Raw genomic sequence first — 26,178 nt, 5'->3', positions numbered from 1 at the left:
CCTATACTTTTCAGCATTATTATTTTTTAAAACAAGTGAATATTGCATTTTTTACAAAGAATTTTTCTGCATCTACTGATATGACATGGTTCTATTCTTGTTATTTATGATTTATGATAAATACTAAACCATTCCTCATATAAATCTATTTTGAACAAAATGAATAATCTTTTTACCATATCCTTCTCCAGCTAATTTTGCAGATGAGGAACTAAGACAAACAGGGTTAAATGACTTGCCACGGGTCACACAGCTAGTAAGTGTTTGAGGCCAGATTGGAACTATGAAGATAAATCTTCCTGCCTCCAGGACCAGCATTTTATCCACTCTGCCACCAACTGCTCTCCCGTCATATACTACTGACACAACACTAAACAAAGTTCCTATACAAAGAACTGTTTGCTTTGTAAATTGTTCTTTTTAAACCTCATACCTCAATCCTCCCCTATTTAGGATATTAATGATTTGTCTGCAATTGCCCTCTACCTCAATCCTCATTACCTTAATTTTTTTCTTATTCTTAATTTAAAATTTGCAAAATTGATTTTTCCCCTTCTCTTCATTTCTTCCCCCTTGCATGAATACAGGAATCAAGGAAACAACATTACTTTTCTTTATAATCCTCCTAGGGTTCTTTCATTGAAAAGTATCTACAAAATACTTGTCTTAATAACTCAAGTCTTAAGTATGCTTTCTGAATATAAAAAAGCTATCTTAAGGTAGCCTTTTCTTTCCACAAATGTCTCAAATTCAGGCACAATTTTAAAAGACTATCTTTTGCCTTAAAAAAAATGTTTTGCAGTGCCAAAGAGGTAACTTTCAAAGGAAGGTTTACTTCTTAAATTTTCACCATATCCTGTTCTAGTTGCTATTATTACTTATTAATGTAAAACTATATTGTTTTAAATCTTTTGAAATATAGCACTTTTCAACTGCTTGTAAAATCAACTCCTTGTCACTGTAGTCTTGAAACTTAAACAAGGATACATGAATGAAGAGAATTTGGGATCATTTCTATTGGCATCCTGAATTCTGCTAATTTCTAATCTTCCCCTTATTTTCATTTTTTTTTTTGGTAAACTTTTTATACAATGTCCTTAAATCTCACCAAATTATTTTCTTCTTAACACTTTTCAGAAAAATCATTCGTAAGTTTTCTCCCCTTTCTTTGTCCTCCATATTTAGAACTTTTTTCTGCACAGCTTCCAAATCTGCTTCCCTTTTCTTAAATGTTTTCTGGATGATTTTTTAAACTGTTGTTATTTCTTATCCTCCCAAAAGAGTCCTCTCTTGTAGCAAAGAAATAGATTTAAGCAAAACAAACTGAAACACTATTTCTGAAAACATACTTCATTCTACGCTACTACACATTCATTATATTACGTAGAGGAAGCAAGTATGCCTCACAACCAATCTTTTGTATGCAAAATCAAAACCCTTTCTTAATGAATAACTTTCTTAGTATTTGTTTCTTTTTTTCCTCCTGCTTCCTCTGTTTTAACCATTCTATTTTGTGGGAAAATAATTCTGCTTTCTCCTGAATCATTTCATTTAAATTCTCCAGAGATAATTCTAAATTTCCAAGTTTATCAACATCTTATTTTAAGAGTCCTTAATTGGAATAAGTATTTTATCTCATTTCAGGATGTTTTTGCTAATTTAATTTCTTCCTTTCATTCTTTGAATTTGCTTAATATACATTTTGTTGCATCTTGAGAATATACTAGTTTTGCTGCTGATACTACTGTTAATGATCTTCTAGTACAGTTTCCTCTTGCATTTTCCCCCCTTTGGTTTTGTTATTAAGTATATTTTTTTCACTATATTAAAACTTGAGTTTGCTCCTTTTTTGAGTGGTTCACAAAATTTTTATTTTGAGAATTTATGTTACCTTTGATTAAAATACAGATCTTTCTTTTCAACGCTTGCATCCCACTTATTTCTACTCACACAGTTACCATCTTAGGTCAGGCCTTCATCACTACTTGCCTAGATTTTACAGCACTTTCCTAAATGATCTTTCTGCCTGAAGTTTCTTATTACTCTAATCTATAATAACTATTGGCACTACTGCAAAAGTATGAAAATTAAGTATATATCTCTCCACGTAACTTCCCTCTTCCATCAACAATGGCTCCCTATTGCCCCCAGGATCAAATATAAAATCTGTTTGGTTTAAAACCTATCGTAACACCTGACCCCCAACTATATTTTGACCCTTCTTGTACATAATTTCCCTTTCCAGAGTCTGTGATACAAACTGTACTCATATAAAATATTCCATCTCCAGGAAAACCGGCAGTCCCACATGCCTAGAGTAGACTCAATCTGTCTCATGGAATCTGTTTTCTATAAGATGCAACTCAAACAATATTTTCTGTGCAAAGTCTTTCCTGATCCCCCCATTACTAGTGTCCTTGCTCCCAAACTACCTTGTGTTTTACATTTTACTGTATCTATTTACTTTGTATTTATGCAATATATATATTTTCATACTGTTGTCTCCTCCATTAAAATATAAGCTTCTTCTTAAGAGGAACTGTTTTACTCTTTGTGATTCCCTGGCACATGTAGGTGCTTAATAAATGCTTTCTGATTGCTTAACAGAATCTATCCTAAGAAATGTGCTGAGTTACTCATCCTCCTAAAAAAAGTAAAGCGATGAGGAGACATTTTTATATGAGTGGCTTTGTAACAGGGTGAATTTATCTACCTTTATTGTTCACAGCTTAAAGTAACACTGAATCTGTGATTCAAGCAGAGAATTTTTATTGCTTCTGTAAGTGGAAACATATGTCCACTACTGTACATCAAATTATAGAAATTTTTAATCTGGTCCATGGAGAAATAACAGCTGACTTGCCAACTTCAAATCCTAGTCTTATTACCTGAGGCATGCCAAACACCCAGAAACTCGGGAACCTGAAAGATTCATTAACACTTAATTTTAATCATCCTAGGCTTCATGTAGAAAAGTGAGGTTGGATTATCACTAAGTCTCTTTTGAATTCTAAATCCTAAAATCCTAAATTCCACCAAATATTCCAATATCATTATAATTTGTTTGAAGGAATTATTCTAATACTGTGAAGCAAGTTTCCTCACAATATAATTTCACTTCATCTACCTCTAATACTATATTCAAGATATCCACCATACTCGACAACAGAGATTCATACTATACTTAATGTCATTTCTTTTTTCTTTCTTTTTTTTTTTTTTTAGTGAGGCAATTGGGGTTAAGTGACTTGCCCAGGGTCACACAGCTAGTAAGTGTTAAGTGTCTGAGGCCGGATTTGAACTCAGGTACTCCTGACTCCAGGGCCGGTGCTTTATCCACTGCGCCACCTAGCCGCCCCCTAATGTCATTTCTTAAAGGTTGGAGGGTGGAGCAATAAACTCCTCCTAAAGCCTTCCTTTGTAGAGGGTTCTGAATTTTTAGAACTTTCTAGGTAATTAATTCTCTATTTTCCATCAGCAGTTCAGCTTCATTTTGACTCCAGCTACCCTACCCCTTTCCACCCCTTTTATGTGTGATCTTCCCACATTAGATTGTAAACTTCTTGAGAGTAGTCTTTCTTTTTCTCATTGGTACCCCACTCCCCAGCCCATGCTCAGCACAGTGCCTGATATATAGTAGGGGCTTAATAAAAGCTTATTGAATTGAATTCTTATAGCCCAGAAGAACGAGAAAGGCTTTTTGGATGGAAGGGAAGGGCAGGGACCTTCAGAGTGCTTCCTCTTCTGCACTTAGAAGAGTTCAATGATATTTTGTAACACTGAAATTTTCCTTTTTAATGTATCTGGATTCAAATAGTGACCTTTCCAACTCTTCTCAGCAGGACTGTGTTCTATCTCAGAAAACAGGCACTTACCAAAGTGTTAATGTTGAAAATAATGGTATTTTTAAAAACAATCTCTATAGAAAACACAAGCCAAATCCTCTCTGAACCTCAGTTTCCTTATCTACAAATGAGGGGGGATCAGATTGATTTTTTTTTTAAGTGCAGCAATTGGGGTTAAGTGACTTGCCCAGGGTCACACAGCTGGTAAGTGTTAAGTATCTGAGGCCGGATTTGAACTCAGGTCCTCCTGACTCCAGGGCCGGTGCTCTATCCACTGCGCCACCGAGCTGCCCCAGATTGATTTTATGAAAGTTCATAATCTCAATTTATGTAATGGCAACTGATTTTTTTTTAATTAGTTAATTTTAGGAGGTAGAGGAAGGAAGAAACTGCCAAAAATGTGATTTAAAAACAACCTGGAAATGATCTGAATGGTGATATTCTGCGGGTGGGCAGAGAACTAACTGTTAAAAATGGCCCATCATTGGGTCAGAAGATACCTGAAAATAGCCTGAAATGTATAAAAATAATAATTTCATGGGAAAAATATTCCATTACGATTATACCTCAGACTCAACTGACAACCTTATGAATCTTTTTTGTTTTGTTTTGGTTTGTTTTTTTGCAGGGCAATGGGGGTTAAGTGACTTGCCCAGGGTCACACAGCTAGTAAGTGTCAAGTGTCCGAGGTCAGATTTGAACTCAGGTACTCCTGAATCCAGGGCTGGTGCTTTATCCACTGTGCCACCTAGCTGCCCCAACCTTATGAATCTTGCAAATTCAACACAAACCTTTCATTTGCAAGTTTTCACAGACCTTCCACCATAGTTTCTATTGCATAGTCAAGTACCTAACTATGCATTTTGGAACTACAAATTACCATTATTTCTAAATGGTCGAAAGTGGCTATTTATCTGACCCATTTCAGTGGTGCCATAAATTGCATGAAGAATCCATAATTGCCTTCTGGGAAGAAGAGTAAATTCAAGATCTAATCTCACCTGTACCTTGAAAACAGTGCCATGAACCTGAAGGACAGATCAAAGACACTGTGGTCTTTAACAAAGGCAGTTGACTTATGTCATGCTATGGTATGGTTGTTCTATTTTTATAGTGGATTACAATTGAAGTGGTGAATAAGTTGTCTTAATGATAGAGCAGTAGAGATGTCATTAAGAATATTTAAGAATAATTAGTAGAGAACTTTTTAATTTAATCTTTCTTTTTAAATCTTTGTTTCAAAAGAGGGCTAACTCAGTAGTAGAAAGGTAGAGATATAACGGGAAATGAATGTAAAGTTAAAAACGGAAGTTATTAAAACCTCAAAAAGGATAGAAGGGGAAATAAATTTATAAGGGCACCTCACTCTATTAAAAAAAAATGGAGTATTTAGCAGCAAACAGCAGCAGTACCTGAGAAATATCTTGCAGATTGCTAATTTAAAGACTGTTGATCCATATCAACTTGGTCATAAGTCTCTAGCAGAGAGCCAAAGTGCTTTGCCCAAAGGCCAATTCCATTTAATATTCTTATTAGTAATTTGTAAATGTAGATGGCATGTTTATTTGATTTTCATATAGCTATACCTCCAGAATTTGTTCAAATACATTGACAGATAACAGAAAGATTTTTTTTAAATCTCAAGAGGCTAAAATAATGGGCCTCATCCGAACTAAGATGAATTTGAATAGACGTAAATATAAAACCTTATATTTCATTTTAAAAATCAACTGTACATCCAGCCATTCTGGAAAGCAATTTGGAACTTTGCCCCAAAATGTATTAAATAATTCATACCCATTGATCCAGCCATACCATCTATATCCTAAAGAGATCAAAGGAAGAGAAAAAGAACTCATGTACAAAATATAGTAATTTTTTTTCGTGGAGACAAAGGGAGTACCCATCAACAGGGGAAAGGCTGAACAAGTTATGATATATGAATGCGATGGAACAGTTTTGTGCTATATGAAATATTGAAAGAGATTTTTTCAGAGATACCAATTTCCTTACATGAACCTATATAGAATGAAGTGACCAAAATAAGGAAAACAATTTATACAATAACAACACTGCAAAGACAGTTTTGAAGGACTAAGGAATCTGATCAGTTCATTGACAAACCACTATTCAAGATCTCATGATAAAAAAATGCTATCCCCTCCTGACAGAAGTAATGGACTCAGATTGCAGATTGAGATATTTTGCATATAGCCAATGTGGGAATTTATTTTGACTATATAAATTTTTCTTTCACTTGTGGGAGGGAGGTATGGGAAAAAAAGTTAAGGTCTTTTTCCATTTTAAATCTCTGATACTATTTTGCAAAGAAGAGTAATTTATCAGGAATGCATTTAGAAATTAGATTACCTTTGAGATCTCCTCAGGCTTTGTGAGTCTATTATTTTTAAAAATACTACATAAAAGAACATGACTTCTTGTGATCATTAGTCAGGGCTTAGGAGTAGGTACAAGTTGGTTATAATAAGAAATAAATATTAAAATTTTCATGTATCTGGTTTTGCCTTAACACAACTATAGAGCTGTGAGGACCTAAGGCAATGGATTATTAATCTTGGGGATAGAAAGATTGAATTAGGAATTTGCTGCTGCCAATTCAGTGCTTTAATGATTATTGTGTTGTTATATTCCAAAGAAGCCCTCATGAGAGAAAGCAAACTACTTTCTCCAGAAAGTCCATTCCACTTTATACCATGCTAACTCATTGTTAGGAAGTTCTTCCTTATATTAATCAACCAAAATACATTTAGTAAGAGCTTCCTATGAGACAGCAAGAGGCAAAAACCGTAAGAAACAGTTCCTACCCTCAGGGCACTCTCATTCTACTGGATGAAATGACATGTAAATATAAGACATATACAGAGTAAGTGGAAGGTGATAGAGAGGAAGGGGAGGGGAGTGACTACACTAAAGCCTTTGACTAAGTGTATCAGAACAAAATGTAGCAAGTCCTCAGAGCAATGGGAGTACCAGATCATCTTATTTGTCTCCTGAGGAACCTATATATAGGTTAAGAAGATACAGTTAGAACTGAACATGGAACTACTTGACTTAAGATTGGAAAGGGGCTAAGATAAGGCTGCATATTGTTATCTTATTTAACTTATATGCAGAACATCATATGAAATGCCAGGCCAGATGAAGCAAAAACCAAAATTGCTGGGAGATATAACAACAATCTCAGATATGCAGATGATGCCACTCTGATGGTAGAAAGTGAAGAGGAATTAAGAAAGCCTCTTGATGAAGGTGAAAGAGGAGGGTGTAAAAGTTGGCTTGAAATTTAACATTAAAAAAATTAATTTAACATAAAAACAAAAACAAAAAAACCTAAGATCTTAGCAACTGGCCCCATCTCTTTCTGGCAAACAGAGGGAGAAAAAAATGGAAACAGTGTCGGATTTTATATTCTTGGTCTCAAAGATGACTGCAGACAGTGACTGCAGCCATAAAATTAAAAGATGCTTGCTCCTTATGGAAGGAAAACTATGACAAATCTGGACAGCATACTAAAAAGCAGAGACATTACCTTGCCAATAAAGTTCAGTATAGTCAAAGCTATGGTTTTTCGAGTAGCAACATATGTCTGTGCAAATTGGACTTTAAGGTAAGCTGAGCACTACAGAATCAACACTTCTGAATTGTAGTGCTTGATAAGACTTTTGAGAGTCCCTTGGACAGCAAGATGATCAAATCAGTCAATACTTAAAGAAATTTACTGTAAGGTCAAATACTGAAACTGAAGCTTAAATACTTTGGCCATATAATGAGGAGGCAGAACATATTTGCAAAAGACCATGATGTTGGGAAAGATTAAAGGGAAAAGGAAAAGGGGAGGCAGAGGATGAGATGAATGGAGAGTGTCATGGAAACAACGAACATGAAACTGGACAGACTTTGAGATCAAATGGAGGACAGAAGGGCCTGGCATGCCATGGGGTTATGAAGTCAGACATGACTGAATAACAACTGGCAGTGACAAGGTCAGACAAACAGCAGCTGAGTGAAAGATGTATTGGAACAAGGAAAGAAGAGGCAGGGAAACCAATTAGAACACCATTGTATTAGTCCAGGTAGGAGATGATGAGGGCATGAACTAGGATGGCAGGTGTGTGATTGGAGAAGGGATATATATACAAGAGATAACATGAATGACAAGCTTTGGCAATGGATTAGACATTTGGAGTGAGAATAAGGAGGCAAGGATGACATTGAAGTTACAATTCTAGGTAAGTGGAAGGATTTCTCAATAATAATAGGGAAGTTAGGAGAAGGGGGAAGGTTTTAGGGACAAGGATAATGAGTTCAGGCTTGGATATGTTGAGGTTGACTACTAGATATCCAGTTCCAGATGTCCAAAAGGAAGTTAGTTATTATTGACTGGAGCTCAGAATACAAACAAGGTTTAGCTATATTGATATGGAAAACATGGACATAAATATGATACTTGACTCCTTGGGAAATGAGGAGAGCACCAATGAGTGAGAACAGAAGTAGAAGAGGCCACAGGGCAGAAACTTGGGAACACTCAGGATTAGTTAACAAGACATGAAAAACCAGCAAAGGAGATTGAGAAGGAGCTTAGACAGAGAGTAAGAGAACCAGGAGATTCTCAGGAGAATTCTGTCAGTAAAAGCTGAGAAGAGAGAATAACAACAAGAAGAAGGTGATTAACACTGTCAAAGGCTACACAGAAGGATGAGGATTGAGAAAAGGCCATTAGATTTGGTCATTTAGAGGTCATTGATACCTTTAGGTTGAATGATGAAGTCCATTGAATGATGAAGTCAGAAGCCAAACTAGACTGCAGAGGGTTAGGGTTTAGAAGAGTGTAAGAGGAAAGGAAATGGAGGCACCAGGTATGGATGGCTTTCTAGCAGAGAAGGGGAAGAGAGAAATAATCTGGAAGGGATTGCACTTGCCTCCCAGCAACTACAATATAGTGGATACCAAGAATACCTCTACATTTCAATATTAAAATTCAACAATGTTCATACTTACTGGAAAAACTTAATCCGTGAGCAATGAACTTAGAGTCAGAAAACAATTACTATCTCTGTGATCTTGGGCAAATAATTTAACTGATCTGGGGTTTCATTTTACCACCTCTAAGGGATATGGATTAGATGATGCAAAGATTTTCTTCCTTTCACACCTCTACAATTCCATCACTCTATGATTCTCAAATCACTTTTAAAATAATCATTCATTAGAAACACAGCAACAAGAGGTAGTATGGGAAGAGGAAGAGTACTGGCTTTGGAGACAAGGGACCTGAGTTCAAGTGACTTTTGTCACTTAGTACCTGTGAAATCTTTGGGAAGTCATTCCATCTATCTGGGCCTTAGTTTCTTCCCCTATGAAATAAGGTCAAACTAGATGATCTCTTTGGTCACTGCTAGCTCTAAGTTCTATAATCCTAGGAGTTCTGAGCTGGTTGGGAAATGTCTTGCCTTGTTACCATACCCAGGTGACAGCAGGTAATATCTCTAGATGCTATGAGGAAGTAAAAAGGGAATTCCCCACCTTCTGCCAAACAGAGATTAATATAAATTAACTGACAGGAATGTCAGGTCACTGCTATTGGCTCAATAACAGGCTCATATCATATACTATCAGTAATGATTTTCTTTAAAATTCATTTTAAAAACAAGTGCTCAGGGAGCCACTAGGTGGAGCAGTGGATAAAGCACTGGCCCTGGATTCAGCAGGACCTGAGTTCAAATCTGACCTCAGACACTTGACACTTACCAGTTTTGTGACCTTGGGCAAGTCACTTAACCCTCACTGACCCAAAAAAAAAATATTAAAAAACAAACAACAACTGCTCAGTGGAAGTTAATACTCAAATGGTTGCAATATAATTCTTACCCTTTCAACATAGAATGTGGCTTTTCCTCTTAAATAACATTACTGAATTTCTCTAGCTTGTCTTCAAAAGTCCCAACAGAAGGATAGAAAGGATCATTACGTGAGGATTAAAATTTTATAATACATAAGTATACTGGAAAGTGAAGTTATAAACCTGTCTCGAAAGTAGAACTAGGTTCTAATTAAACTCTGGAGACAATGTTGAAGAGAATCAATCTCTAATTCAGATTCTCTCAATTAAATACTTTAAGGCAGTATGTAATATTGCATATATACACACAGGAGCCAGAGTTGCTGTGGATATTAATACCTGATGTACACTAAAGCCTCAGGCTTTATATAGGCCTTATCTAATAAGTCATTGAAATTTGTGATCTGCATTGGGAAATCATAGGATTTTTCTTATTCCTCTAACCTTGAAAAGAAGACATTTATTTTCTATGGAGCTTAGCATGAAATCACATCATAGCCTTTACATTTATTTGAGCCCTCAGTGAGCCATCTTCTAATATAGAGATAGGATCTTTTGAGAATCTTCTGTAAGCACCATCCAATCAGTTGATAAACATTTATTAAGCACCTACAATGTCCACCTGAAAACACTTCTACCTGGCTTTCTTCAGTTTTGAAAACATGGAACAAGCTAGCCAATAGGGAGTTAGGTACAAAACAAAAATTTGGAAAATGTGTTCTGTGCATAGCTTCTCAAATTCAAGTTTCAGTTTAATTATAAGAAGAATTTTTCCCTAAAACTTCAGCATGGTAATCATTTCTGTGAATTCTGCAAAACCTTCCATTTATTCCCTCCCTAGGTATCTCTCACTTATCCTTCTCGCTGATACCACAAATCATATTAACTGAAAGGAAAAACTCTCAAAACCTAGTATTATCATGGCTGTGAGTATAGGTCACAGAGAGAATACTGATAAGAATTCAGTTTGAGTATCAGGATGCAAACCTGATGCTCACCTTCCCAAGCTAGAAATCTTTTTCTTGTAGGTCACAAGATAGGATACAACCATCATTGTACTCTGGGACAAAAAAAAAAGGTAATATGGATAAGAATCATTAAAAATGAATGCAAGTTTTCATCTTCTAACAGCCTCTGAATCTGTTCTATAGTTTCAATCCCTTCATTGCACTGACAATAGTTGCTGTGTAAAAGATGATATGATGTTTTGAGAATGTGACAGTTATCTTCTGAAGGCAGACCAATATGACAAATAACATGCCATTTCTGTTCAAGACTGATTGCCTACCTACTGCTTGCCTCCAATCTAAATAGAATGATATGAAGTTTGTCTTGTGGTCCTGGTCCTGCTGTAGTTTTCGTTATAAGTAACTTAAAGGGAAATTGCCCTAGGTAGAGCCTCCAACAAAAACCAAGGACTTCCTCTACAAGAAACTTAGGGACAAGAACAGAATGAGTGTCAGGGAAAGTTCCTGTTAATATTATTATTGTTGTTAATAATAACAACAGTGGTAATTACTATGACTTTGTATCAACATAGAAATTTTAACTTTTCAAAGCAATTTCACATAAATTACTCATTTAATCCTTACACTGGGAGGTGGGTAGTGCAAGCACTAGAATTCACATTTTACAGAGGTGAAAGCTGAGGTCAAAATAGTTTTAATGAACTTGATCAAGATCATAGAACTAACTGAGGTTAAGGCAAGGAATGGAACTTGGGTCTTCCAACTCTCTGCTGACCCAGGAAGGAAAGGGAAATTGAAATGGTTCCTATAAGACAGAATATAGCCTGCCAATCACTTACTCTGTAGCAAAGAAAACCAAATGCAAGCTATTCCACTCATTCAGTGTCTGTGAAGTAAGAACTACAAGTAAGACTAGTTCCCTTCTAATACTCCTCCCACCTATTTGAAGGACCATCAAATTAGATTTAGAGGCTAAAAGGACCTTAGAAGATCAAGCTTCTGGTCTTCCTACAAACAAAAGCATTCTGTCCATGGTTACAATGTTTCTAAGGTAGGAAGAATGTTTGGAAGAAACTAACTCTAATCTCAGTCAAGTTTACACTGACAAATTACTCCCATTTCCTGTTTCTTCCTCTTCTCTTAAGCCCTTACCCAAGAAACTACAAGATAAGAGATTCTCCTGAGAAAAGTGGCAACAGAGCTACCAGCATATCATTCAGTCCTTTTAAAACAGTAAGAAGGGTTAAAAGCTGATCAAAATGAATGGAAAATTCTAACAGCAAAGCTGTGTATTTTTAAACATTTTTTTTTCCTAAAAATGCTTAAGTAGAATTAAATCACTTTACCTGAGTTGTTTTTGCTCTTCTGCCTTGCATGCTGTTGCTATGGCTAATTTGTGAGTTGGTGGCACCTTCAGAAAGACAGTGAGATTTCCTACAGGGAAGTGTATTATAATTACTGTATGGAGGAGTATCCTCGGCAACAGCTGATGGCATCTTACGGTTTGCAAGATCTGGAACATCAGACATTAAATTCCCACAATATCCCACAAATTTGCTCCTTGGTCCATGATTTGCTTTTACTCCGTTATTCTGGGGTACATACAAGACACCCAGGGAATTGGCACGATGGCAGGTACTCAGCTGCTGTGAACCATCCTTGGCTTCCATCCCTCGATCCTCCCCACGGTCTCTCTCTTCCACTGAACCCAAGATCTCTTCGTTGCTTGTTAAATGTTCTTGGCTCAGATCAGACAGTGAAAATTCCAAACTGTCCTCCCGCCAGATATCTGCAGATTTTGAGCGTTTCTTTTTAAAGCTTGAAGTTTCCATGAATGTAGTCCCATTGGTTGTATAGGGACGCTGCCTTCTGCCTCCCTCAGGCAAATACGTAGAGTCATTCCCATAAAGCCTGCTCTCCTCAGAGTCTGGCATGCTTTGTGCAGAGGCTGCTGTAAGGATTGTACTGCTGTCTATACTAGGAGTGATGGAAGAATCGGTATGACAAGAGACAGGTCTCAAGCCCATACCCACCCGGCCCACCCAAAGTGGGCTCCCAAAATCTTCTAGGTTGCCTTCTTGGGAGAAGGGCTCCATGCCATTTTCAGCCAGAGACTGTGGGATGCTAGGAGTGCTGCTGGATCGAGTGCTCACTTCAGAATTCCTGTGGATCACCCTTGCAGAGGAAGCGTGCCTCATCCGTCGGGTCTTGTTGGACAGGCGAAGAGAATGGGATGTATGCTTCCTTGACAGGTTCCCCTGCTTCTCACCATAAAACCTGTGCTCTACATTTTGGCTTTCTGTATTTCCCATGGTTTTATGGTCTGTAAAACAAAGGGGTGTGGGATGGAAAAATTTGATTAATTGAATCACTAGTCAATATAGGCAGTTCAAAAAATAAACAGAAATGGGAGAAGGAAGGCAAAACACCTTATCTCACAAGAATTATAAAGGTAATCGCAGCTGTTCTAACAGCATTCCATCTGTATTCCAAAGAGTAAAAACTCCAGACATCTGCAAGAACTGACACTAAGAGATGGGGATTTGGAAAAGGGGGGGTTACAAATATCTGTCTTAGCTTAGAGGTTATATCACTTAGCACAGTGCCTATATTAGGCACTTAATAAAGTGGTATGTGCTTGCGGCATGTTCCCAGTAAATGCCATGAGAATGAAAAGCTTATAAATTTTTTTTTTTACCTTTCTTAGTTAAAAAATAAAAATTGAATTGAAAAATTGACCTAATAAAATTCTATCATTGGGGGCTGCTAGGTGGCACAGTGGATAGAGCACTGGCCCTGAATTCAGGAGGACCTGAGTTCAAATCCAGCCTCAGACACTTGACACTTACTAGCTGTGTGACCCTGGACAAGTCACTTAACCCTCATTGCCCGGCAAAAAAAAAAAAATCTATCATCTATCCCTTAAAAAATTAACCAGGCAAATTGTTGGTTTGCCTTCTTGTCACTGTATAAAGGGGGCAGATTTCATTTTTTTTTTGGGGGGGGAGATATTTTAAAATGAATTTGATTGGCTTCCTTGGCTAGCTCTTTAGATAACACAGGAGAATCTCCTTTTAACCACCATTCTTTGTGAGTGCAGTAGGAATAGAGAGTGGGGAGGTTATGGCTATGATTATCAGTTAGTATTATCAATTATTGTCAATTTCAGCATAAGCATTCATTAGATAACCTTATTACAGAAAATGTATTTCCTTGCACTCCAGGTTTAACCTATGTAATATAACCAATAAAAAATGTTAAGAAACTCTTAAAGTGTAAGTCACATCAATGCTATCTAGTGGGCTTTAAGCTCTAAAGGAAAAGGACTTTTACCACAATGCCACAGCTTTTTAAGACAGCTTTTAAGTAAGATGATTGTGAGTAAAGGAAGAAAAAAAGCTAGTTCTCTGTTTAGCAACATGCTAATGAGTTTATTTCTGGGAACAAATCTAACCAAAGAACATTAATCTGGTACACCATTGCAAACAGAAAGATACATTATGAAACCACGAAATATGACTCAGCTTTTAGGAATTACTTTCTCACTGGAAGGAATTAAATATTCCAAAGCAATAAACTCATTGCCACTTCCACTGTCTTTAAGCAGCAGCCAAAAACCTAACATAGAATTTAAAAACAAAGGCACCAGGGAAGGCTATCCTATTCCAACTCTAAAGAGGACATCTTGTAAAAGGGAAAGAATACGGAACACATTTCCACTCTGTAATTTTTTATTGCCACACAGGAGCTAGACAGATAAGAGATAGGAACAGAGCTGGGATTTCACCTGAGTAGTGAACTCCTATTAAGGAAACCCAACCTTTCAGTCTTAGGTCCCTGGAGCACTGAGGGGGTTAAGTGATTTGCCCAAGTTTACATGTCAAAAAAGGGACTTCTTATGTCTCCCATTCACTATAGCTACATTGCCTTTGGAATAGCCTTTTTGTCTACATAGTCTACTCATTGGCAATCAATAAATAATGACAATTTCTAAGCAAGTGTCTAACAGTTCTATTTTGAGAATTATTCCTGGATTTTAAATTAAAATAGTGAAGTGAGAAAGATGTCAAGAAACAAAAAGTAAAAAATACAGTCTAAAATACTCATCAAATGGAAATTTGTTTGCCCATTAAACATCTATTATTCCAGCTTATAGCAATCTATTCATGCTATGACCTCCATATTAATAAGAATGATTGTCCCTCTAAAGGACTTGACACAAAGTTATACAGTATTTTAAGACTTATTTAACTGGTCTGTGTGTCTCTTAAGACTATATACATGGGGGTGGCTAGGTGGCACTGTGGATAGAGCACCGGCCCTGGAGTCAGGAGGACCTGAGTTCAAATCCGGCCTCAGACACTTAACACTTACTAGCTGTGTGATCCTGGGCAAGTCACTTAACCCCAATTGCCTCACTTAAAAAAAAAAAAAAGACTATATACATGGGGCAACCAAATGGAGCAGTGGATAAAGCACCAGCCTTGGATTCAGGAGGACCTGAGTTCAAATCCGACCTCAGACACTTGACACTTACTAACTGTATGACTCTGGGCAAGTTACTTAACTCTCATTGCCCCACAAAAAAGAAAGAAAGAAAAAAAAAAGACTATATACAAGTTGAAATGCTTTCCTAAAGAAGAATAGGGGCAGCTAGTTGGTGCAGTGGATAAAGCACCGGCCCTGGATTCAGGAGGACCTGAGTTCAAATGTGACCTCAGACACTTGACACTTAATAACTGTGTGACCCTGGGAAAGTTACTTAACCCTCATTGCCCCACAAAAAAACAAAAACAAAAACATTTAAAAACAGAAAAAGAAAAAGAAAAAAGAATGGACTGCCTCAATAAAGAATGTGGTCCCTGCCATTGAACTTGTTCAAGCAAAAGCAGGATAACTAATTATTAGGGATTTGTGCTTCCAGTACACATTGGCCTAGATCATCATTGAAGTGTACTTCAACACTAAGATTCTATGGTGCCACCCTATGATTGAGTAACAAACACCATGTGATGAACTGGAAAGATTTTAACATTGGATAAAGGTCCACTACTACCTTGACCAGGCCTCAATTTAGTTTAGAGCAGCTGGGTGGTGCAGTGGAAATAATGCTGGGCTTGAAGTCAGGAACATTCATCTTCCTGAGTTCAAATCTGGCCTCAGACCCTAACTGTGTGAACTTTGGGCAAATCACTTGTTTGGCTCAGTTCCTTATCTGTAAAAATGAACTGAAGGACATGGCAAACCACTTCAGTATCTTTGCCTAGAAAACCCCAAATGGGGTCAACTGAGAGTCTGATATAGCTGAAACAACAAGAAGAACAAAAGATTTCATTTACTAAACTGAATGCCAAAAGTACCAGTCCTAATGCAGACCTCCATTTGCAGACTATCTCTTGGGTATATTCCGTGTCTGTTACCTTGGGACATAATTACTGTACTGATAGAGCATGTTTATCCAGATGATTCCTGGGGGACCTCAAACCTGAGCCTGGCCACCAACACACCCTGTTCCACAGTATTTGGAGAGTACATGCTTCACTAGTACTGTCCTCCATCACAAGACAGCCCCAACCAACTGGCACTCATAGCTAACAAATTTGTCCCTCGTGGCTCCCCTTAATCCCAGTCATTCAATGTCAATATCTCCCAGGGCAAAAGCCCCCTACCCAATCTACCTCCTTCATGTTCTTATTTCTATCCTGCTACTTCTCATTCTTTTTTTCTCCAATGCCTTCCCCTTTCCATTGTATCCTCTGGCACATCTGCTTGACCATTAATGAACTTCCCTTTTATCCTTCATTTTTTCAAATTCTCTTCATCTGTGGCTCAGAGAAGCCTGGTTGTCTCCAAGGAAAACTTCATTCCTTGCTCACAATTTTCTTCCTAATTTCTTCTCTTATACTAGGGATCTTCAACACGTTAGATATTCCTTTAAATACCCTAACCTCACAGTTCCTTTTTCTCCTCAAATTCCAAGACCTGCTCCATTTTTCCATCTCAGCTACATACAACACATACATACCAGATCTCACCATTACCCACAAGTGTTCCAATTATAATATCAAAAAGCATTACATTCCACTAATTGATCATAACCTATTACTTCATCTCTCCCTGTGGCTTACCCCCGAAACCTCTTCTTTGCCCTCATTACAACTTTAAATCCCTCACCCTTCACTATTTTCTCAGGTCATTAAAGCTGCTCTGATTTCACTTCCTTTCCCATTCTTGACCCTCTTGCCAGTTCTTCACCCCGTCCTCTATTCCCAAATCCCTTGCCACCTTGGCCAATTGATGACCATGCCTTGGAAAACCCCCAATACCAAATATAGTAGAATTATATGTCTCCTTTGCTCCTTTGTTTTTATACAGAAGAAAGCTGAAGAGACAGAAACAAGCTGATAGGGTCCATTATAAGTATAGGTTATCTAATTTCAGTTGGGCCCTCCCTACAGTTAAGAAATCCTATTTTTCTGACTTATTTCCTATAGAGACAATTACAAACCTCTTCTTCTATCTTGGATCTTCCTCACTTTCACTTCTCCCAAACCCCCTGAACTGAAAACCTTATCTCATAATTTCCCAATAAAAGAAGCCATTACCTATGAACTCCCTGTTCTTTCTTTCTCTACTTCTCTCAACTCCTTGACAATCATCCCTTACTCTCCTTTGTTCTTTTTTTTTTTTTTAGTGAGGCAATTAGGGTTAAGTGACTTGCCCAGGGTCACACACTAGTAAGTGTTAAGTGTCTGAGGCCGGATTTGAACTCAAGTACTCCTGACTCCAGGGCCGGTGCTCTATCCACTGTACCACCTAGCTGCCCCTCATCCCTTACTCTCTATCCCTTTACTCTAATTTCTGATAATGAGGTGGCCCTTCTCCTTGCTAACCCCTCTACATGTGTTCTTGTTTCCATCCCCCGCTCATTTTTCTCTAGGAAGAACCTCCACCATCTTCTCTCTTCCTCTCTTCTCTAATCTTCAACCTGTCCTGATCTATTGGTTCTCTGCTACCTACAAACATGCACAAAATCTGCCCTACTCTTTAAAAAGCTTCATGAGACCTTCCAACCCCATAAATCATCTTATATTTCTCCATTTTGAATCCAAATTTCTACAAAAAAAGTTGTCTATACTTGTTGCCCATTTCCTCTCATCTGACTACCTTCTCAATTTTTTGCAATATGGCTTCCTACCTCACCAGTCAACTGAAAATATTCTTCCTAAAGCTACTAATTATCTCTAAACTGCCAAATCTGATAATGGCCTTTTCTCTATTCTCATTCTTCTTGACAATGCTATCCCCCAGGCATATCAAATTCAACATGACCATAGCAGAACTCATTATCTTTCCCCCAAATTGAATCCCTCTTCCAAACTTCCTTATTCCTGTTAAAAATAATATCTTTTGAGTGTTCCAGTCAGTTGCCAAATGCTATAGTTTCTACTTCTTTCATAACTCTCACAATCACACCCTTTCCACTACTTACACATCTATAACTAGAAAGTTGAGAAAAATAGCTTTTGCAGCTTTTGAAATAATTAACCATAACTGAGATGAAGCAAAGCAAGCTTGAAAATTCCCAAGGAAGTTGGATAAAATGGCTCAAATCCATCCAGCTCTACCATCTTTCAATGAGGCACCAGCACTAATTGGAAACAATTATAGCTTTTTCAAGATACTATTGAGATACTGCAAACAACACTGGGAATCTGCAAACCTTAACTTTCCATACAGCATATACAGATCTTTATAAGAAAATAGAGGGAAGTTGTAAAGGTAAGCATTACAAGAGCACTAGGTCTTCAAACTCAGAATTGGAACATGAAAAATCTGACTGGGAATTCTCCAGTACTGTAAAAGTCAAGCATTGGTTGAGGCAAAAAGCTCACCAGGAAAATAGGAGAGTTCCCACCAAGAGGGTGTCATTGCTCCCAAATACTTGAGAGAACCCCCCATCCCTAGAATTCATGCCTAACCATGTATAATCAAGAAATCCAATGAAAAACTATTATGACTTCTTTAACCCCAGGGGTCCACAAAAGCTTAAACAAAAGCCCAATAGCAATAGGAAAGGGAACCTTTCAAGCAAACCAAGTGTCAGCACAACCAGAAAACAGAAAAGTATAACCTGTTAGGTTCTATATCCAGATGGGGCAGGAGGAGATGGTTCCCTTGAGAAAGCCCTGGGATGGGCTTTGAAAGCCTAGGGTAAAACTACTAACCAGTACTGTGCCTCAGTGCTCAGACTGGGAAAGTCTAAGCCTTGAGATTTTTACATCCCTAACATTCTGTCTAGTGATGCCAGAGAGGCCCTGAAAATCAAATTCTCTAAATCTTGGAAGGCCAAATACTGTGAAGTGGGGGTCTACGCAAGAATCCAGTAGACCAACTAGGGCTGATTATCCCACCCAAAAGAACAACAGAGGGCAGAGTATGGCCCTGGCCCAAAATCTCAATTCAGGAACTAAAGCTGGAAAGATGAGTAAATCAAAGAAAACATCAACCATAGTAACAATCATTACATATCTAACTCTATAACAATTGTAAGCAGAGACTCAAAGGAAAAAAGAAATGGACCCATGAAATACCTAGAAAACATGAAACATGAAATTTTAAAAAATGAAATAAAAGCTCTTGAAAAAAATTAGGAGAAGAGAAAGTCATAACTATTACCCAAGTAATGGATTTTCCCTAAAATAGATCAAACAAAAAAGAAAATATAACATATCTTCTATCCAAAACAACAGGTTTGGAAAAGAGGTCAAGAAGACATAGTTTAAGATTCAATAGATTTCTTGAAATCCATGATAAAGAAAATTCTTCAATATCCTCATTATATTTGGACACTATATTTCAAAAAATCATAAGTGAAAACTGCCCAGATCTCTTAAAACAAGGGGGCAGGGCAGAGTAAAAGACACTAAAAGCAAACTGAAAAAGAAAAGTTCCAGGAGTGTTACAACCAAAATCCAAAACATCAACTAATTCCTGCAAGTATCCAAAAAGGAGTTTAAGTACCAAAGATTTCCACTCAGGATTACACAAGAAAGACCTACAAGTTTCTACCATAAATGAGAGGACAACTTGGAATACAATAGTCTAGAAGGTAAAAGAGATAGATAGGTTTAGAACCAAGAATAGGGGCAGCTAAGTGGCGCAGTGGATAGAGTACTGGCCCTGGAGTCAGGAGGACCTGAGTTCAAATCCGACCTCAGACACTTAACACTTACTAGCTGTGTGACCCTGGGCAAGTCACTTAACCCCAATTACCTCACTAAAAAAAAACAAGAATAACTTACTCTGCAGAGCAGAGTATCCCCAGGGGTGGGGGTTAGGGTGAGGGATGAGAATGGGTAGTCAAGCATTTCTGTGGAAAAGATCAGAACTGCCAAATGGGTATATGGTTTAGATATAAAGAATTTTGTTAACAAATTAGAGGAGCAAGGAAGAATCTTCTTTTCATATCTTTGAATACAGATAGAGTTCATGACCAAATAAAGAATAATCACAGAAAGTAAAATGAACAATTCTGATTACATAAAATTTTTAAAGTTTTTACATAAAAATCTATGTAACTAAAACTAGAAGAGAAACAAGGTTAAAGGGAAAATATAGTGACTTTCTCTGATATAGGACTCATTTATAAGATATATAGGAAAGTGAGTTAAATTTAACCATTCATCAATTCATAAATGGTCAAAGATATGAATAGAAAGTTTACAAAGGAACAAATCCAAGATATCAGTAGCTAAATGAAAAAAAATATTCTAAAGGAAAAAAAGTCTTGTTTTCAAAGGGCATTGGGGGAGTTAAATAAGAAAAACAAGCTTCTGTTCTGAGGATTTCAAGAAGTAAAAGAGAAGAGAGAGGTAGAAGAGTGAAGACTCTAGTAGAGCATGAAAGGAGACTGGATTTGCTACTTTTCATAATTAGGGTACATTGGAAAAATATACAAAGACAAGAGAAGGGGAGTGGGTATCAGATGAACCTCATTCTTACCTGAAATGGACAAAGGAAGGCTACCTGATACTGAAACTAAAGTGATAATGAATAAAGAAGGTAACTTCAGTAATAAAGAACTTAAATGACAGAACATATATAGTATAACGATTAGCCAACCTGAGACTTCCACCACAAGTTCTAGTTTAAGAATGCAGGGGGGGCAGCTAGGTGGCACAGTGGATAGAGCACCGGTCCTGGAGTCAGGAGTACCTGAGTTCAAATCCAGCCTCAGACACTTAACACACACTTACTAGCTGTGTGACCCTGGGCAAGTCACTTAACCCCAATTGCCTCACTAAAAAAGAAAAAGAAAAAAAAAAAGAATGCAGGGCTAGGGGGCAGCTAGATGGCACAGCGGATAAAGCACCAGCCCAGGATTCAGGAGGATCTGAGCTCAAATCCAGCCTCAGACACTTGACACTTTCTAGCTGTGTGACCCTGGACAAGTCACTTAACCCTCATTGCCCTGGAAAAAAAAGAACAAGAAAAGAAAAAGGAATGCAGGGCTATGGTCCTATGATCAGTTCATATTGTCAAATAATTTAGACTTAGGGGAAGACAGATGATCCCATCAGAGACGAGCTACGTTCTTTCAACTTAAGTGAATGACCAAATTAAAGTGCTTTTTACAGCAAAATTAGAGAAATGGTTATACATGTAGCCAGATAAAAATGCTAATGTTAACCTATATCATGTGTGCCTTGATGTAACTGTGAACCCGTGCCAATTCCTGTTTCTTTCTGTTCAAATATACCTTAAACTTCCTGTATAAGATGGGATTTTAGCTGAGACTTGAAGAAAACCATGAAGCCATGAGATGGAGATGAGAAGGGAGAGAGTTCTAGGCATGTGAGACAACAACTAAAAATGCCCTAAAAGCAAGGACATTTTGTTAATGTCATTGTTTGTCCTTGGTTCTCAAAGAGAACAAATGACATCAGGAGGGTTATGTCTTAACTTGCAAGTGAATTGGATTTAAGTGAGGCAGGGCTGTGCAAAGTCATCAGCCTCACTCTCTCCTCCAAAGTTGGGAGTATCTTGTTTGAGGAACAGCAAGGAAGCCAGTGTTACTGGATTGTAGAGTATGTGGAAAGGCCTGAGGAGCTAAGAAGACTGGAAAAATAGGAGGGGGCCAGTTTATGAAGGGCTTTGAATGCCAAACAGAGGAATTTGTATTTTGATCATGAAGAAAAAAGGGAACCCCTGGAGTTTATTTAATGGGGAAAGTGTATGCATGGTCAAACCTGTGCTTTAGGAAGACAGCTGAGTGGAGAATGGAATGGAATGGGGAGAGACTTGAGGCTGGGAGATCAACCAGAAGGGTATAGCAAATAGTCCAGGCAAGGTGATGGGAGCCTAAACCAGGGCAGTGTCAGTGTCTGAGGAGAGAAAGGGGCATGTGTATGAGAGATAGAACTTATAGATAGATTTGTCAGCTATATAGTATACTACTGTAAGCCTATAAATGAAATTATTTCTTTCCTTTTGCTATTACATATGTTTATTTCTTGTGTTCTCTTTCCCAATGGGGAAGGAAGGCATACAGGAAAAATCTAAAGAAGTCCAAAAGATGTGTAGGTGGTTGGAAATGGGGCTGGGAAATTTCATTATCCTCTAAGACTCAATCTGTCTGATACATCTTCTCAGTACCCTCTGTCTCTCTGCCTCTGGATAGAAGGCAGGATGATGGGCTCCAGGACTCAAGGAGGCTCAACAGTCTTCTCTCCATTTACTACCAGCTACATTGCTTTTGGACCTCTCCAACCATGCCCCATACTGTGCATCTTTTCCCCCTTATCTCCTTCTTTCAGCTTACTTTTGTGTATCTTCCCCCATTAGATTTCAAGCTCCTTGAGAGCAGGGATTGTCTTTGTTTTTATTTGTATCTAAAATACTTAGCACGATGCCTAGTGCATGATAGGCAACATGATTATTTATGCTGTGACATATGCATGTAATATGTCCTACATAATTTAGACCCAAAGGCATTGAAGCAGACTATCAACTAAATATCAACCAAGCAAAAATGAGGCCATCAATATTAAAGCACATAGTGGGGCAGCCAGGTGGCACAGTGGATAAAGCACTGGCCCTGGATTCAGGAGTACCTGAGTTCAAATCCGGACTCAGACACTTGACACTTACTAGCTGTGTGACCCTGGGCAAGTCACTTAACCCCCATTGCCCCGCAGAAAAACAAAAACAAAAAAATATTAAAGCACATAGGTGAGAAAATATTTTATTTTATTTGTTTTGTTTTGGTTTTTTAGTGAGGCAATTGTGGTTAAGTGACTTGCTCAGGATCACACAGCTAGTAAGTGTCAAGTGTCTGAGGCCAGATTTGAACTCTGGTACTCCCAACTCCAGGGCCGGTGCTCTATCCACTGCGCCACCTAGCTGCCCTCTTTGGGTTTGTTTTGTTTTGTTTTGTTTTGTTTGAGAAAATATTTTATATTCACCAGAAAGAGGAATCAATTCTCTAATTTCTGGGACCTTCCCAACAGGGGGCTAGAGATGAACAAAAGAAATTTTATTGATTTTTTTCATAGCTTCCCCAAAGTAGAGTAGAACAAATTAATCCAGACCCACAACTAAACATAAAGTGAGTCAGTAAACAACATAGGGAGAGGTTTGAAAGCAAGGTGGAGTTTGCTTTTCGGCAGCCTTAGAAACCTCAGATTCTTATTGTTCTTTCCAGATGAAAGCTGTTCCCTGAGGGATGAAGCCAAAGGTGTGTATTAGAGCTCAAATCAAGCAAAGGGAGGAGCTGGGTGGGAGTTAAGCAAGAAAAATGAGTGGGGGGGTTGGCAAGAAGAAGTAAATAGTTCTGCCCTCCTATCAAGTACATAATACTCCCAACCTACACCAAACTTATATTTATTCTAGATATATGTGTATACATCTGCATTAATAATGTAGCAAAATGGGTAGAGTTGGCTTTGGAGTTAGGAAGACCTGACTTTGAGTCCCTGACTCGGACTCTGCATGACCCTGCATAAGTCACCCAACCTCGGTGGTCTAAGGATTTTCTGAAACTAATGAGTTGCAGAAAAGGTGCCAACTTGCACCTCTGGGAAGGTAAATTGGTAGAGGGAGTGATGTCATCTGGGAGTTCCTTCTACCAATTAAATTGCAGGTATTCCTAATCCTATTCTGGTATAATGTACATGTTGTGTCACTCGAAGAATGTAGTAAGCTCCTTGAGGACAGGAATTGTTGCAAGTTTGTCTTTGTATCCCCTGCCCATAGTAAGTTTGCTGATTGATCAATAATTTGATCAACAATGATCAGTAATTTAATTGATCATCGATCATGACTGACTTCATGTTCCCTCCATCTCCCCATAAGCATTTATTAAGCTCCCTACTCTGTGTCAGACACTATGCTAAGAGCTTTAGAAGTGTCTCCCTAGTGCTGGCTTGCTCTCCCCATCTCCACACCCTCCTATATACTGGGCCAGAAATGGACATATACCTTCCTCCATTTCAAGACCCTCCTTCAGTCACCAGCCTTAGCAACTTCTCCTTTCAGAACCTGGCTTATTTGAAGTCTTAACTAAAATCTCACCTTCTGCAAGAAATTTTTCTTAATTCTCCTTAGTGCATGTGCCTTCCTCAGTGACTACCTCTAATTTATCCAGTATATTTATCTTGTTTGAACACAGTTGTTTGTATGCTGTCTCTCTTTTGGATTGTGAGCTCCTAGATAGTAGGGACTGGTTTATTTGGGGGGTTTTGCCATTCTTTATATTCCCACCACTTAGCACAATGTTGTTGTTGAGTTATTTTCATTCCCCAGTCCAACCCTATCTGGAGTTTTCTTGGCAAAGACACTGTGCAGTAGTTTGCCATTTTCTTCTCCAGCTCATTTTACAAATGAGGAAACTGAGACAAATAGTGTTTTATATATCGGGTCATATAGCTAGTAACTATCTGAGGCTGAATTTGAACTCAGGTCCTCCTAACCTTTGGGGTACCATTCTATCAACTGTGCCACCTAGCTAATTGCGCCTACTTAGCACAATGCTTAGCATATTACAACCATTTAATATGTTTGCTGACTATATTATCATCTAGCCAAGATATCCCTTGCTTTAAACTACCAGTTTTCCAGTCATTTTCCCTCTTTCCCCCAGGAGTTTAGTACTACAATCATAGGTTCTATCCCTAAACCTCATATTTGGAGAATTCAATATACACTTGAATATCCCCTCAGATACCCTAGGTGATGAAGTGGATAGTTTGCCAGGCCTGGAGTCAGGAACACTCTGGCTTCAGACACTGTGTGACCCTGGGCAAGTCACTTAACCCTCTATGCCTCCTTGTCATAAGATGAGCTGGAGAAGGAAATGGCAAACAACTCCAGTATCTTTGCCAAGAAAACCCCAAATGGGGTCACAAAGAGTCAGACATGACTGAAAATGACTGAACAACAAATACCCTGGCCTTCCAGTTCATCCTCCTCCTTCTTCTCAGCTTCCATAACCCACAGTTTCAATACACTCATAGCCACCCACAGGGATCTCAACATGACTCATAACTGTACCACACCATGATGATTGAACTCTCAAACTCCCTTTCTCTTATTATAATCTCCTATCCTTTCATATTTCCCTCTGTCTCGTTCCTCTTAAATCTATTCTTTGTCTTCACCACAACCTCTACTCCTCCTTCATCCCTCCCAGTTTTCCTAGGCCAACACCCCTACTCTGAGCCACACTTTTTCATCTATTTAAATGCTGATAATAATAGAAAAAGTAACTAGGATTATGGAAGAACCTAAAATGAGATAATTTATGTAAAGCATTTTTCCAACCTGAGCAAGAAGCGCTATCAGATAAGGGAAGATTGAGGATGAGAAAGGGGAAGGTAGAAAGGGTGATAGAACAAGAAAAATTACTGCCCAGAGATAGAAGAGGATAGAATCAAGGACACAGGTAAAAGAGAAGAGAAAAAATTATGTAGAGCTGGGATTCTGGAACGTTTTTTGTGTCATGGACTCCTTCTGAGAATCTGATTTGGGGGACTATGGACTCCTCAGAGGAATATTTTTAAATGCATAAAATAAATTATATAGGGTTACAAAGGAAGATAATTGTACTCAGAATAATTTTAAATTCATGGACTCCCCAGTTCTGAATTTTGAATACAGAGGGATTTTGAGATATGGAGAGAAAAATGGATCTTACAGTAGTCTCTATTTTCTTAGTAAGATGGAAAGTGAAGTAATCTAATGAAAGGGAAGTTATCAGGGGTTTTAAGGTGGTAAGAAGGACGTCTGGAACAACTCCTGAGGCCAAGAAAACAGTCAGACAGGAAGAATACACGTTTATATAAGCTATATAGCCATGAGATTAGATTATAACTTTACACCAGCTGAAAGTTAATAATGTAATTCAGTTGTGGAAATTCCTTTCTTCAGTATCTTAGTGCTCTAAATGATTAGTTCAATTGTACATTACCTTCTGCCTTCAAATCCCTTTACCCCTTGTTCT

At 38.0% G+C, this 26,178-nt stretch overlaps 1 protein-coding gene across 8 annotated transcripts in view; it reads right to left on the bottom strand.

Moving 5' to 3' along the window:
* Nucleotides 1–26,178, bottom strand: part of TIAM1 (TIAM Rac1 associated GEF 1) — a 323,266-nt gene that overhangs the window by 119,377 nt on the left and 177,711 nt on the right. For all 8 annotated transcript variants that reach the window (XM_043994258.1, XM_043994259.1, XM_043994255.1 and 5 more), the window contains one exon: nt 12,023–12,999. In XM_043994258.1, the coding sequence (XP_043850193.1) occupies nt 12,023–12,988 (966 nt within the window). In that variant the 5' untranslated portion in view covers nt 12,989–12,999. The remainder of the gene's footprint in view (nt 1–12,022; nt 13,000–26,178) is intronic.

The sequence above is a fragment of the Dromiciops gliroides genome, chromosome 3 (assembly GCF_019393635.1).
Source record: "Dromiciops gliroides isolate mDroGli1 chromosome 3, mDroGli1.pri, whole genome shotgun sequence".
NCBI classification, from domain to species: Eukaryota; Metazoa; Chordata; class Mammalia; order Microbiotheria; family Microbiotheriidae; genus Dromiciops; species Dromiciops gliroides.
The sequence above is the reverse complement of the archived record's forward strand: the minus strand, read 5'-3'. Positions and strand labels throughout refer to the sequence as shown.